A 16,623-nucleotide genomic window follows, 5' to 3' on the forward strand; every position below is an offset into this window, starting at 1 on the left:
GTCTTCCTTGGTATTGTGTGTCAGGAGATAGAACAGTTGTTGTGTTGTAAATAGGACTGTTTTGAAAACTGAACATGCATTTTAGTTTGTCATAAAACCACAAACTTATGAAAAGGCAGCGAGGTCATGTTTCCCTGTGAGAGTAATCGGGCGTACATCTGGACTTAATTAGTTATTATGAAAATTCGCGGATGTAGTTCCGCGCCACCCGGTAAAATTCCAGTAAACATGGCGCGGAGGATTCCATTCTGGTCATTAGAACATAAATTACCATCACATTAAAATAAAGACAGCTAGCCGGCCTAAGTCACCTATTGCCTTTACCCCTTTTGAATGTGTTTAATTAGGCCATAGATCGATGCTCATCTGAGATAACAAACTGCAGTCTTAACTAGAATAGGATTTATGCTTGAACACCGTGTCAAATAGACACTGATCGCTTGTAAACAAGTCGTGGGCATGAAAGAAACACGATAAAAAAATACTACATGGAATGTCACCAAACTTGGTAGACATATTATAGAAGCAAAGTAGTTAAAAATCAAACTTGCTTGTTTTTTCTTATTGCGCTGATCAAGCCTGGTGTTTGACTTGCCCCAAAAACTCCTCGAAATATTTTAATGATAGCACTAAATATGCAAAATTCCTTGACGCATTTTTCATTGAAATCATTATAGCACATCGTTTATATTTTACTGTGTCATATTAGAATTCAATAAGAATTCCTCTAAATTTCAAAAGATGCTTATCAATCTCCCATCCGATTTATTAAATTTAGAATTTGATGTATAATTTTCCGGTGCATTTTCTTTGAGAAATATCAGGTGTCGAGTTAACAATGGAAGAATGATGGACGATTTGTCCCATTTATTTCTACAAAAAGAAATTATTAAAAGTGCTGTCATAAATTGGCTATAAATAAGCAGAATGAAAGTGACACTTTTTCTGGTTAGATGCACACATTACTTCCCCTGGATTCCCGACATCTTCAATATAATTTTGCAGAAATAAATTATGTTTCGCCTTTTCCTTTCCTCCTATTTTTTGTACTTTGTTATTATAACGACACGTGGAACTACCATTAAGATTACGTGCTGGGGTACCTTCTAAACAATTAGTTTGCCATCCTCTGAGTTATGGACCATCAAAGAAACATTGAAATCTTGCGTTTTCAACTCGTACAAAAAAATAACCTACAGAATTCACATTATTGCAATTGTGAGGAACAAATGCTTCGCTAGCTTATGTTCTTCATTGAAGTAAACCGTGTCGTGGTTTTTTGCTTTTCAGAACTTGACGCTTTGGTATGGGGTTTCCCTTTACACTACCCAAACTTAGAAACAGCTGTGGAAATTCCGGCAACTTGTCCCAAAAGTTAAAACTAGTCGGGACTGATTGGATATATACAGCGTCTTGACGACTTTACAGCGCTTCGGATGCCAGAAAAGTTTACGAGTTTTCAAACGAGGGGTTCAAGTAAAAAAAAAACCCGACCGTGCTGGCGTGAATGCTCCTGAATCCTGATCCCCGCTCGGCATTTCGTGTACTGTTGATGATAAGAGACGATGGCTTCGTTAGCATAAGGCTTGTCATACTAATCACTCTATCGGTAATATAACTACTTCCCGAGGCCTTAGCCCGAGGCCTGTCAATCAAGCTTGTCGTAAAAGGGTTCATGTAGAAGTGTATTCTTACAATAAGGTATATACTTTAATACACTTCACAAAATGCACTTTGGAAGTTTAATTTTGAATTTATAGAGTAGAGCACCATAAAATCGCGGTATTTATCAATGCTATCATCGTGATTCTAATTTTACTCCCTTAACTCATATTTGATACATTATCTGACGTTTTCAATTTCCCTCGTTAGATATATAATGTACACCTTAATGCCCAGAGGAATTGGTTCTCCCTATCATTTGGTGGCAACTGCATTCCCAGGATATCTTAAAGCTCTTTCCTGGCAAACGAAAGCACCGATTGAACTTTCAAGTTATGTCATTTATCTAAAATGTCTTTTAAAATATATAAACTGTTTACATTTCCTTTATTTTACACTCCTCCTGCATCTGCATGTGGTGATTTACAGCAGAGAAAAGTACATAACCAGTGAAGAGGGACAGTAAACTTGTGGGATGTTTACAGATCAAGGCGATTATCTAAGTCGTAGCAAATGCTTTGTGAAAGAATTTCTCGACTTCAAAACTCACAATCAAACTCCAAAAGACAAGATAATCATAATATCAAAGCCTGCGCCTTCAGCCCGTCAGCTGTGCCTGAATTATGCAACTATTGCAATACCTCTGTCCTTCGCAGACTTCAAAATGGCGCCAAGAGCAGGACATTCTTGTTATTTACAGAAAGACAATTTTATAACAGGAGGCAGCAGCAGCAGGATGCGGCGTGAACTATCGGGAAGCTGTTTATTTCGGTGCAAATTTATTACACAAACAGATTCTACATTTAATGCTTAATTTCAAAGAATTCATGGCCGACGCACATGTTGGGGAACAGAAATATCTTGGGATACATCGCTAGAGGGAGACTGATCCCAAAGGTACCCTGCATGTTGAAATCCAACCATCAAAGGACCAAAAACATTCTGATTACGTCAAATGAAGGTTTCTCCCAGAAGGGGGTATAATAAGGATTAGACCAACGAACGTCATTTGAAGAAGAGTTATGTAATCTATCCCCGGGCGCTAAATTTATCCTAAGACTTTAAGCATAAAAAAGCAAACCATTTGTAATATTCTAAAATAATCTTTAAAACATTGAATTCAAAATTCCCGCCAAAAGTACTCACCCGAAGTCCCGCTTCGTTATTATGAAGATTCATCAACATTCTTCCGAGTTCTCTTGAACCCCGCCGATGGTTTTTGTCTCTCTCCCGTGTGTCCACGAAGTATTTGGCGAACCTGTACCCGTACTCAATGTTGTCTCCGCACCCTCCCCAGATCCAATCGCGTGCCATATCCTTGGGGCGACTCGCCTTGCTGCACCCACACTTACTGAGCTCCCCCTCCCTGCACGAGCGACTGACCGAGTGTATGACCCCAGCAGACGACACCGCGTGAGTGAAGGCGGCTTCCCTGCTTGCTGAAAAAAAAATGGAAGGTGTGTGAATTGTTTTAAGCTACAATTGGATATGCAACTAGATCTCGTTACGAGTAACGATTAGGTCTTCCGCCCGATTTTGTTTTTATATGATACGATGAAATATCGATATTCTCTGCCAAATCTGCGATCTTGGTGAATCTAGGTTTTTTGTCTCGAGACCAAAAACGGACGAACAAAAGAGGTTTATGAAAATAAAAGCTAGGTTTTTTTATACATTTGTTTAGTGTACACCACTGTTAATCATGGAAGATGAAACACCAAAGATAATCAGTTAAACTTGTGAAAAAAATAAATTGTTTGAACTCTTCTGGTGAGTACCGGAAGTGACGGTTGACAAAAGAAAACCCGTTAAATATATCTTCAATCGATTGTCTATCATTTATAAAAGTTTGTGTCTCAATCACTTACAGTGACTAAAATCTCGCTGGTATCAATTTTGTAAAAAGGCTAGGTACCAAAGATATTTGAAATCTTGATTGTTTTCAAGTTATCTGTATTACAGTTTACGAGTGTCTTGGCCCCTCATTTAAGGGGCCAGTCCCTTTTTCTTGAGTTCAATCGAAAGGTCTCACGAATACTAACATTTTTTGTTCTTACACCCATCTAAAATTGTTGTTCATTTTTGAGATACAAATGATTGAATATTTAAGGGGCCAGCCCTCTAGATCCTTAATGGGGACAGACTTTAGAGTTTTGATTAGTGGAATCGATTAGAATCATCAATGCAAACATTTTCTTTTCTACATTGCCTAACAAAATATGTTTCCTTCTCAAGATATATTGCATCAAAGTTTAAGTACTTTGGTCCCTTAAAATCCCTAATTACGTCATAAATGGGTGTGAAAATGATTTTACCTGATAAATATTGCTACAATCAACAACTTTGCTTCTATCTTGCATTACAAAATTTTGATCGTTTTTAAGTTATTTGTAATAGAGTTTACGAGTGTCTTGGCCCCTAATTTAAGGGGCCAGCCCCTTTTTCTTGATTTTGTTGGAAAGAACGTTTAATTATCTACTACTTTTGTTATATATGTCTTAACAAACTACCAACTGATAAAAAGACACAGATGAAAACGTATGAAAATTTTGAATGAAAATTCGTACTCAATTTTCGAGCCCAGGCGAGCTCCAAGAAATGGCGCCACTGGCGTAAAACAACATAATAGTGCACAACTTCAAACTATAGACTACCTATCCTGAAAATTTCATAGTCATATCTCTGATAGTTTCTGAGATCAGCTCTGCACAAAATAGGTCGTGAAAATGTGCAAAATGGCCGATAAATCGGTACCGGAAGTGACGACAGAAAAAATCTCAAAAATGTATGAAGTTTACATCAAGTCCCATCTTCTGTGAAAAAATGGCTGAAATCGGTTGAATGGTTTGCGAGAAATCGCGTGCACAAAATTTGTGGAAAAAAATAATAATAAGAAGAAATCGTACGAAAACTATAAGGTCTTCCGTTGGAAACGGAAGACCTTAATTACGTAAAGCATCAAATTAAAGGAGGTTTTTTTTCTGCAAATGCACTCGAGTTTTAATGTAAGCACACGCCAATAGAAGGTAGTTATAAACTGGTATGCAAAAATACATCTTTATTTAATAAAGTTGCAAAAACATTTCGAGGGTTGTATGTTTAACAATTAATCAAGGTATTATGGAACACCTGTTGATATTGATGTGGATAAAAGTAGATTATATTTTTAAAAAAAAGCAGTTTAGAATTCTCAAATTTTACAATATTAAACCAAAAATATGTTTTAATTTTTTGAAAGATAAAAATTATAAAAGCCCCATGAGGACTCGAACACATGACTTATCCGTAGTTAACGCTCTAACCCATTGCACTCCGCTTTTAGGTTACATGACTAGGAGAGGAAATATTATAAAATTATACTTGATTTTATTGTTTATTTTTATATGAATACATCACAATATAGAGGTGTCCCATACCACCTTAAAAGTGAAAATGATTATACATGTAGATATAACGGATTCATATTTGTATTTTAATAAATTGAATTCAACAAGATGGATTAGACGAAGAGAAAGGATACAGTTTCGAAGATGATTTTTTAAAGTGAACATACTTTACGGTAAAAATATATACTACACATATAAAAAAGATATATTAAGTTTCATTACAAGATATTCGAGAGGTAAAAAATTCTATGGAATCATCGAATGACCATGGTCAATAAGATTATTTACTATTTTTAAATTTATTTATCCAAAATACATGAACATACAAGCACGTGTGTACACGTGCACACTAGATCGTCTGAACAGTGTTAAGTCATGAAAATAGAAAACAAAATACTCAAGTTTATGTTAATCAATAAATTATTAAAATTCATAGCTATAACTGCATAGCAGATGCAGACAGTTAGTTTTGTTTTCCCTGATTTTTCGACAAACATCAGTGTATATGCACCAGAGTTTTCCCGTCCAACAGAACATTCTCTCAGAGCTATGTTTTTTACTGCTCTGACATATTTTGACATATTGCTGACTTTATATACATATGGCATATTCCTCACTTTACTTTGTAACCTAAGAATAATGCTGTCGAGGAAAATGATAGAAATGTTCCATCAAACCCCTCCCAGTAATGTCTGAAATGTGCTCACCCAAAAATCCTTCCGTTCAGTATATAGATATCATATTTAATTTGTTGTGCAACTGATATGTTTTTTTAAAAAATAAAACAAATTTACATGACTTGTCAATCAAATGTTTACAACTTACAAAAATATCACTATCACTGAACGCAGTTCAAGGATGAATATGCATTGAAATCTTTATCGATAAATAGAAAATAATTTGATGATTTTTTACTGAAGCTAGACCGTCAGTGGATTATCAGGAGCCTTCGATGGTATACAGGAAGATCACTTGATGACCAACAACTAAAGTTGGAATGATTATCTTAATACTGAGGATCAAACACGGAGACCAGTAAGCCCCCAAAACAGACAACACAACAGATAAACGGCGCACACGGGATTTATACAGAATAGTTTTTTGGGGTCGCTGAATCCGGAATTATCCGCAGGCGGCAGATTAGCATATTCCGGACGGTATCAATGGCTGACTGACAGACAGCGATTGTGTGTGTCAGAGTTCAGTCGGACGAATTGATATTGTTGTAATACCTGAATGACAGCGATATGATCCTATCAATCACGGCCGCTTGTTCCCCGGCCCTATCCTTTGTGATCTTATAAATCCAAACTAAGGTTCGCATACTAATATACACTGCTAGATTAGACTGTAAAATTAATTCCATTTAATATATCGCATTAATTGCTATTAAGAGCTTTTATGAACTGACTTGCGCTAAAAATCGGCGAGACAATGGATTCTAGAAAGATTAAATGAAAAAAATCTTTTTGTTTCCCTTCATTTCACATCAATTAGAGTGCATTCAATTTCTCCTCAATGGACTAAAGTCTCGAAGTGCAGCACTTTCTTAAACTTATTCTGGTTTAACATGGCTTTGTTGTCAAGTTTTTACTTTACTTTTTGCTTCAAAAGATATACATAATGAACTTCAATTACTATTTAAAAGTTGTTTATTGAGAATCATGTTAAATTCCACAGATTTTTTAAAGTTAATAAATCATTTTTAAGCTGCATGGTCCCTCCGTTTTTGTCCTGTAATTAGCTTTCGCCCCGATAAGGGTGGAGCAGGAGTCGCCATTTGTTTATTCACTTGATTTACAATTCCCAATGACCTGTTATAGTTTCAAAAAATGCAATCTTAATTGTTTCCTGACCGAAAACGTCCCTAATGTTTCAAGTGAATGGTAGAACTGCAACACAGAACAACCTATACACGACAAAGCCACTGGATTGTACTAGCGCGTGGCAACCTTGTCAGTATGTCTTGTCAGTTGTTTTGTTTGAACTAACACTGAAAACAACAGTATAACAAAACGCTGAAAAGACGCAGTCAAACACATATAATTGTGACGTAACACAATGGTTGAAGGAATACACTGAAATAGAAAATTATACTGAAGAATCGTGACTTTTCTGACTTATCAGACCAAAAAATCTCCAACATACGAACTGTTATATATATATAAATATATATAGCGCACCTGGCAGGTGACAGTGCATTTAATTAACAGAGTATCTGTCTTTACATTGATAAGAATTAATTATCATGCATATTAATCATCAACTAATCAATGATTTATTCTTTTGGCTGGAAAATACAATTATGGGAATTAAAATATTTGTTAACAATTGATTTCATGTCAGTTTTGATCTTTAAAGATCATTTTACAAGGCTATAAATATTTACGACTTTGTCGTAAGTTCTTTTCTAAAATGCAGCAAGGAATTGTGTATAATATATTGGCATATGCAGTTACTGTGTTAAGCATATGCTTATATACATGTATACTGTGTATGAAACCTCAATATTTATATGCCACATTGTATGTCATAGTATGTGTAGTATGTGAATAAATACTTAGTATTTGCACATATTATACGATTGTCTCTATACATAGAAGATATCCTTTTAATTTTGAAGTTGTGTCTTTTATGTAAGTTTCAGATTAGAAAGGGTCTCTTACGTAAATTCACAAGCCGGTTTATTGATTGGGTTTTGCTGGGGGGAGGGGGGGGGGGGGGTTCAAGAGAGTTTGGTAAAACAAAAACATAAAATCAGGTAAAGACAACATAACATCTCACGGATAATAGAAAATGTAATGAAAGCAAAAAACAGGGCAGCATTTATCAATTTGTTATTTAGTTCCATTACGACATGGTGCGTTATGCCTGGGTAAAAAGACGCTGGGTGAAGCCCGTAGTTTTTCCTTGTCAATTGGCTCGGCATAAGTTGCCTGGTAATTAGCTGAGAGATGAACGGTCTGCGTTCTAACGTTAGGAATCCTCGGTTTGTCTTCAGCTCTGTAGAATCGTTCACTCGTAGCACCGACACACATTTAGTTAATGTTTCCATCTCTCAATTCTCGTTAATACAGAACGGTTTCAGTCATGTTTTAGCCTATTATGTTTTGTGTGCGTTCATTTGTCATTAATAAAGGATTCTGAGATGAATCGGCAGCATCTTCACGGCGTGACAGGTTGAAATAATCACCTGTATCACTTCTAATGGCAGCCACCTTTCACTTGATCTGACAACCACGTATTTGCAAAGAATATATGAAGAAAAAACACTTACCATCTACTTAACACTAATTGTTTTATACAGTAAACCCATATATTAATAAGGTTTTCCTCAAAATAATTGAAACAGGAACGGCTCTTAATTCCCGATCCCTGATTTCCATAAAGTTTGTGAAATACTGAACATTGCTTTATGCTGTAAAACCTATAGAATTAGGAAGAATTCTTAAAACCAATTAAACTGCGAACAACTCTCAAGCCCGATCCCTTATTTTTATAAAATTGTGAAAGTCATCCAGCAATAACCTAAACCAAGCCTACGTATCAGCAGCTTACGTATTGCTAATACAAGTTATCAAAGTTTTGAAATATGTCTACTGCAATGGAAAACCGGGGTCGCGAACCAAACTCCCCGATTGGTTATGATATCTATCAACAATTTAATCAAAGTCAAATATTGCCTGGAGTAAAGCGATTAGGTATGAGAGAGTGCAAAAATAATTCTTCTACAGGGAAATAACATGTTCGAAATGTGTCGATTACATCAATAAAATATTCCACCGCAGTGTTGACAGACGGGGAATCGTGTCGGAAGCCACTGACAGAAGAAACAACCTTCATAGCGGCCGTCTAACTGTTCACAGGGACGGGGCACCTCAATTACCGAGCTATGTGACTCTACTGCCCTACACGTCTTCACTGGGATTCAGGCTATACCATATGGGGCGCGGATTCAGATTATACCGGTACCAATAATTGAGCGTAGATTAAGGTTATACAAATAATTTAAGAAGTTAGAAATCCATATTGACTGTGTGTTTTCTATAATTTTAAAAAAAGATGTCTGGTCACCATGTCTGAATTTACGGCACAGTCCAGCCCATGTACCTAACCACACGTGTGTCTAAAGTTCAAACATTAGACCGAATCATTAAGATACAATACCTCAAATGAACCTAACATTCAACATAACACCTCACCGGAACCTTACAGACAACAAAACACCTCAATTGAACCTTACAGACAACAAAACACCTCAATTGAACCTTACAGACAACACAACACCTCAATTGAATCATACAGACAACACAACACCTCAACTGAACCTCACAGACAACACAACACCTTAATTGAACCTTACAGTCAACACAACACCTAAATTGAATCATACAGACAACACAACACCTCAATTGAACCTTACAGACAACACAACACCTTAATTGAACCTTACAGACAACACAACACCTCAATTGAATCATACAGACAACACAACACCTTAATTGAACCTCACAGACAACAAAACCCCTCAACTGAACTTTACAGACAACACAACACCTTAATTGGACCTTACAGTCAACACAACACCCCACCTGAACCTAACAGACAACAAAACCCCTCAACTGAACCTTACAGACAACACAACACCTTAATTGAACCTTACAGTCAACACAACACCCCACCTGAACCTAACAGACAACAAAACCCCTCAACTGAACCTTGCAGGCAAATTAAGAACCTTGAAGGCAATATGACCTAGAGGCAAACTAGACTAGTGCTACTTTAAATTCCAACAAACTTATTGGTTGATTGATCGATTGATTGTTATTATTAAGTAAGAGCAATGAGATATCTTTTCATTAAATAATCCGTGTAAGTTGTTAGACTACGGTGATTTCCAGTTCTCTGTATACAACAGGTGTTTCTGCGGGCGGTGATGGATGGGTCTGCTGACTCTTACATAAAGATGGAGTCGGCCTGTTCTCATCCATCGCCTCAACAAATACCGTATTGAAAAATAAAACACTCACGTCCCACCGAGTAATGGTATACACGCTGTCTCTACACAAACTGGGGACGCACAATTACCCTTGGTTTTTGTGGAAATTGTTACCATTGGTTATCTTAGAAAGTACATATTCCGTACATACAAGTCATTAACCTCTAGACAGTTTCTTTAAGTAGTTTGCATAATACATCAATAGTAAAAGTTTGAACAAAAACCAGCAGGTATACAATAATCGTACTGATGAAGTATAGTTACCTGCGCAAAGCTTAACAGATAATACATACAGTACAAATTGGACTTTACAATTACACAGTTGTAGCTAGACTAACTGTAATTTTTTTTTTAAATCGTATTGTAAAAAATGGACGCTTAGAACAACTGATATTGTCGGCAGTTGTTCAATAAAACTAATATTAACAGCAATACAAGTTTTAAAAAATGATAATTAGACATTTATAAGTAAATCCTATAACTGTTATTTTAAAAACACAATTACACAAACTGAATTTGAAGGTACTACAGAGAGATTACGGACACAATCAAATCATTTCAATCAAACAAATTGTAGTAAACAATCACACAAACTGCATATACTGTAGACACCACACAGATGAACAAACTGAAGACAGCACACATATTGTCGTATACCAGTACAGGACGACCAACTGGTGCTACTACAATACAACCTCAGGTACAGTACACAGTAGAATGCCTACAGAATGCCATACTGAGGAACACAACGTTTTTCGGTACATATTGAGTTATAAATTGCAATTGCTCTGTTGACATATCATTAATGTTCATTATACTTGGAGCACTTTAATGGTACATAGTTATAAAGTAGATTAATATTAAACAAGAGTGCAATCGCTGTTACTGAAGCAAATAATAGAATACTATAACTAAACCACAGAAATCAAAATGCCATTTCTATACAGACGAACAAGATCATAGCATAACAGCCGGACTTACCTATATTCAATACGGGGCCGAACACCGAAGAATCACCCTCTATGGTGGAGCAGTTCCAGCGCCTATTGGCGAACTGATGCTGGCACTCCAGAATCCCTAGCTGGGCGCCCCGACCCACGGAGGGCATGTGGTCCGTGAATAGCTGACACAGGCGCACCTGCCCCTGGGACAGGCCCTTTAGCTGGGTACACATCGGCTGGGTGCCGATCATGAACAAGTTAGGGTTCCTGAATACGTTTAGTCGCGAGGATACGCCTAGATTCCTGCAATGTAAGACCCAGTTCGTTATACTCTGAAGTACGTGGCTTTGAGATAATTAGTGCAATTTTCGTATCGTATAATTCATATTCTATTCAAGGAATGAAAAGAACATGTACTTTTGATTAAGGTACATGGAGAGAACAATGAAGTAAAAGACTAGGTGACCCTGGCTGTGACAACTTTTTGTCTGATGTTAATGAGTTAACAAGGCGTGGGATTCCTTACGTTAAACCATCATATTCACCTTGTCTTTCCAACTTGTCACTTTTTTACAGGTTTTAACAAGATACCGTAGAACCCAGGGAGAGGGGCAAAAGTGGTTAGGAAAAAGACTTTATTGAACACGTTTAAAAAGATTACCAAGACAATAGTGCTTTCCCTACCCGTAAATATCTCATCCAGGTAAATTCCTATCCAAACTGGGGAGATGAATTCTGCTGATTGCAAGTTCCCCCTGGGCGTTACGCACTGCCTGAGATCTCGACCCATCACTTTATTACAGTATTTACTTTGTTAATCTGGACACGAACAGGGAATTTTTCATTTTCATAATGACAGTAAAATGATCTTGAGAATCATGGAGACTTCGTCAAGACATGGAATATCTACATTATATGTAATGATTCGGCAGGTGCCCGTTTGTTTGCGCATTTCACTCGCGCTAGGATCGCCTCACAAAGGTGAAAAGTCATCTATTACCTGCCGATGACAGAAAACATGTCACTGGGTTTTAAGTGCATCCTTTTAAGACACCGCATTACTGGGTTCATTGAAAATGCAGGGGATATATACTAGATAGAGTAAAGTAGGAAACGCAGGGGATATCCTAGATAAAGTGGAAAACGCGCGTTCTGGACCTATTACTTACACCACTACCTACATAACTGCAGACAAATTCCATCTTAGTCCAAAAAATGGTAAGACAGAGAGCAACAGTTGTTTTTGTTTCACAGTAAAACTGAAATCAAGTATGAGAGAGAGAGAGGGAGAGAGAGAGAAAGAGAGAGAGAGAGTTTTTACTTACCACCAAATGTCACCTATCGATGCGACAAGTAGAGGATAAAGAAGAACACCGAGGAATGTCCGAACAGTGAGTGTCCATGGTGCACATTTTCGCGCCATTTTTGCATATCACATGGATTGCTCCTTCACCTCTGGGAAGAGAAAAGAAGACCACATATTTCATATCACTAAATAATACACACACAAAGTGAGGCACATCACATATCAAGGCAACAAGGACGGGGCACTCTCATCACTCCATTATAAAATCGACTGCTACAAATATTCCCCCTTACGACAATGGATAAATCTGTTGATTAAATTATATTATGCAGTGACCATGTGATAGCGTATCCATGTACACACTTCACGATTCCTTTCATTTCGCTCAAAAAACATGATTGATAGGAGCGAGATACTGCTGGATGCAGACGAACGAACTGCACGCGCCGATTGGCTCTTCCGCATACAAACTCTTCAACTCGATTCTTACATACATGTCTTGTAGCGCAGGTTTTTTTATTTGATCAAACGTTTTGTGTGTGGAATTAAGACATTAAAATGCCTGTGGTCGCGATCATTCGTAAGTGTTATCAAACTTTACAGATAAAATATCCGGGGCATGGCTATACCAAGACAATCTTAGACATTTCCAGTGGAGGTAAATGGATTGTAAGGTTTGTTACCTAATTATAACGGCAACTGTTGGTGTTGACGTCGATCTAAACATGCAATTGGTAAAAACACTATCTTTTAACTTCAACAGAATTTTACAACAATCGGAAAGTGAAAGTGTAATTTACGGTTGTCGTAACAAGAATTGGTAAATGATGGTCAAACGAAAGTGGTCGGCGTTACATTTTCTCGCCGTCTGCTCCGTGTCGCATGCACGTGGCTGGAACATTCCCGTGCCAAATCTCGGGAAATTATCATGAAAACAATCGTAATTCTTAACGCAGAGCGTCATCCCGGAGATTAAACAAACTAGCAACCTTAACAAAACACTACAGGAGGAAAATTATACGGAACAAATAGCCCTATATACAGAATTGTGTTAGATAAAGGGGCCAAGATTTTCTGAGCCACAGAGGCATTGCTCATACACTATCATATACGGCTCTTGCATTGATTCATGCCTAGGTATTTTGCAGATCAAATACTTTGACAAAAAACCACAATCCTTACCAGAGGTGAGATCAACATATATTTTGTCAAGAACAAGTAGTTCCTAATTCCTAATGAAATCTCGGAGATCTCCGCTCACATCTCGTTAATCGGGCGGCTTTCGCTGACCGTTGCACCCGCTGTAATTTATCTCATTCCTTGAGCCTCTGAAGACAAGATAATCGAGACACCGCTGATTCCTGAAACCCGAAAAGCTACCCCACAATCCAGGGACTTTCACACGACATGGCGGTAAAATCACGATTACGTTCTAGCTAAACAGTTAATCCACCTGTTAATCCGCTGATAATCTTATTAATCCAGCTATACCCTTCATTCGGTTTTCAAGTAATGTCATAATATTTGGACACTGCAAGAAAATATACACCCATTGTAATCCAATCATTTCAAAACTTCGTCAAGTGTTCTTGATTGAATCACCATTAATCAAGCACGTTAATCCCCTCTTAATCCTTGTAAATCTAAAAAGAACAGAATAATTGGTATATCACTTAGACGCGAATTGATCCACTCCTTTCTCTTTCCCCAATTTCTCTGTCGCAATTTTACAGAAAATATTTTTCACACATAACCAGCTCGTCCAGCCGTCTAAGTCTTGAAGCAGGTGACTCTTTCCTTTTATATATGAGATAATCCGAGCGAAATGAAATGATACGCGCCTAGCTCTGTAGGAACACGGCTCAGCACTGGCTGGGCCGCGATCAGTCGGCTGTACATAGGCTATACCCCAGTGACTGCATTCCCCCAAACGACACGGAGAGACAGGGTTGAGGGAGAAACGAAACAAAAGAAACTCCTCCCTCTCCGAGGTTTTTGTTTTGAGTCGGTGGGGTCTTTAATCCACCGGAAGGTGCAATCAGAGCGGTTACTGAGCGGGGGATTCCCTCGCTAAGCGTCGGAATTTCATTCAGAAATTCTCTTGGAGCGGTTATGTTTACCAGCCCTTTTAAGTTATGTCACCGGAGCTGTGTTTTATCGCCTCGCGACCAAAACGGCTCTCTCAGCGATCGTAGATTTTAAAATTCAATTTAAAGGAGTAATTTTCTTATATAATACCGGCGAAAAAAAATATATATAAATTTCCGATAAAATGACTGAGATAGTACAAATGTTTATGAGCGTTTTGGGTTACTTCCATTGTGTGGCCGTGAATGCTGCTTCTTAAACAGCTAGTGTTGACATTGTGCTTTTTAAACTGTCGTCATTCTGTCATTTACTTGGTAGCATCAGTTGTAATATCCGTCCTCGCCGCCAATTCCAACACAAAAAGCAGAAACAACCCCCAACGAGGCTAAAGCGACGCCCCTTTTAAACTTAATATACTAATATGTTATTTAAACCTTAATTTGATAAAATTAAACCAGCTTTATCGTCATAAATAGAGAATATGTGAATTTCAGCAACAAGGAAAATTCTTGCGTAGGGAGGGGGAATGGTGTTGTTTTGGGGTTTTTTTTTTTTTGGTTTCGGTTTTTTTTAGAATTCGAGCCTGTTTTAATTGAGGGGGTGGGGGGGGGGGGTCGGGGGTCGACAAATTAATCAAAGTAAAGTTACAAAATCTATTTTCTTCTGTTTTGTTCATTCTATTGAACGGCGAAAGTGGCTAAGAATCTGTTAACCTTCTTATATTACTTAAGCGCTTGTATACCAACTGTTCGTAGATTCGGTGTTAGGTGGGGTACACAGAGTATCTTTTAGTAAATGCATAAACTCGGCTCGTCCAAGACTTTGGGACTGGGTTGAGGAACACTGTATATAGAGGCTACCGTTGTGACGTCCCTGTACACGATAGCTTGTGTGTCGTGTGTTGTTTAATCTCTTAAGATCAAATCTTCAACAGAGGAAAAATAATGATATATGTCATATTTACATTTAAATGTAATAATCCCTCGGTTAACAAAGCGCGTCAGCGGTATGGGGCTAGGGACATCAATGAACTCGCCTTGATTTGATAATCCTCTCAGACAGCGTCGTATTGCTGCTGTAGTGTCGATGAAATTATAACCCATAAAACGAAAAACGCTTCTCACGATCTGTAAAGAGGGGGAATACGTGTCCATAATGAACTGATTTTCACTCAATGAAAAAGACGCTGATTGGGTTTTTGAATGTTGAACACGATGGCTTATGACAGGCTTTGTGGGGAGGCCCTATGGAAATGCGGTAATGTTCTTGTGTAACATGGCGGTAAGGTTAAACTCTGAGGTAACAGAAGAGGTAGGTGTCAGAATTAATCGTATCAGCAACGATAAAGACACTGGATTTAAAAGCCAGGTATCAACAGAGCGGCCCCCCGTCCATGGGTGATCTGTTTCAATAGATGGACCCCCCTCCCCTCCTCCTACCGTTTAGAACTTCATTAATTGAGTACCACAGAAAATTTTAAGATACTTACTTTCACAGACGGAGATGAAGACTGATTCAATAATAAAATGGTTAAGAAATTTAAACAGATGCCTGAAATTGCTGATGAAATGTGGTTTAATAACCTATGAACAGGCTCAAACAGCAATAAATCGGTAAATATAATCTATCCCTGATTTCCAGCTGGGGTTATTAGGTACAGATTACGCATCAAAATTGAAATCACCCGTGATGATAAAAAAAATGGCGTTAACGTATAGCTGAATCAGAAAGACCCCGCTCCTAAACTATCAATAAGAGTCAAAGCCTGTAGGATAGGGAGACATGTGGATCGACATATTAATTTTCTGTCACTCTATTTTGTGGTCATTTAAACGTTTGCATAGCGTTTGGAAACTTCTTATTGGTTTCCTGACAGCAATACCGATATTCAAATTACCCGAAGTATTCCCTCAACATATTACACTGCATTACTAAAATAAACAACTTAAATGCTTTTGGCTTCGAAAATCTCATCTTCTTTGCAATTCATGGGTGGCCATAATGCCAGGGTCAATAGTCTGATTTTCAAGGATTTCTTGAACGAGTTATCAATTAAAATACCTCTTGGAACGAGTGACACGAAGTGTCGCGATGACGTCATTCCCGAGATGTTCCGAGAGAACGCTGAATTATTGGTGAGATTCTGTGACACGCTTAACGCAAGGATCACTCGAGATAAATGAAGTTAGATCGTCAGAGGCCAAATGTCATGTTTAGAAAATATTACCCTCGGTTTGACAA

General features: G+C 37.7%; 1 protein-coding gene across 4 annotated transcripts in view; it reads right to left on the reverse strand.

Moving 5' to 3' along the window:
- Positions 1–16,623, reverse strand: part of LOC128159655 (protein Wnt-5b-like) — a 30,651-nt gene that overhangs the window by 7,057 nt on the left and 6,971 nt on the right. For 2 of the 4 annotated variants that reach the window (XM_052822825.1, XM_052822826.1), the window contains exons 2-4: positions 12,314–12,443; positions 11,029–11,291; positions 2,809–3,101 (exon numbers count right to left, since the gene is read on the reverse strand). In XM_052822825.1, coding sequence (XP_052678785.1) covers positions 2,809–3,101; positions 11,029–11,291; positions 12,314–12,411 — 654 coding nt within the window. In that variant the 5' untranslated portion in view covers positions 12,412–12,443. Of the gene's footprint in view, positions 1–2,808; positions 3,102–11,028; positions 11,292–12,313; positions 12,444–13,476; positions 14,392–16,443; positions 16,577–16,623 lie in introns of those variants that run through there. The other 2 variants (XM_052822827.1, XM_052822824.1) reach the window with 2 other exon arrangements.

Source organism: Crassostrea angulata, chromosome 8 (assembly GCF_025612915.1).
Source record: "Crassostrea angulata isolate pt1a10 chromosome 8, ASM2561291v2, whole genome shotgun sequence".
Taxonomy (NCBI): Eukaryota; Metazoa; Mollusca; class Bivalvia; order Ostreida; family Ostreidae; genus Magallana; species Magallana angulata.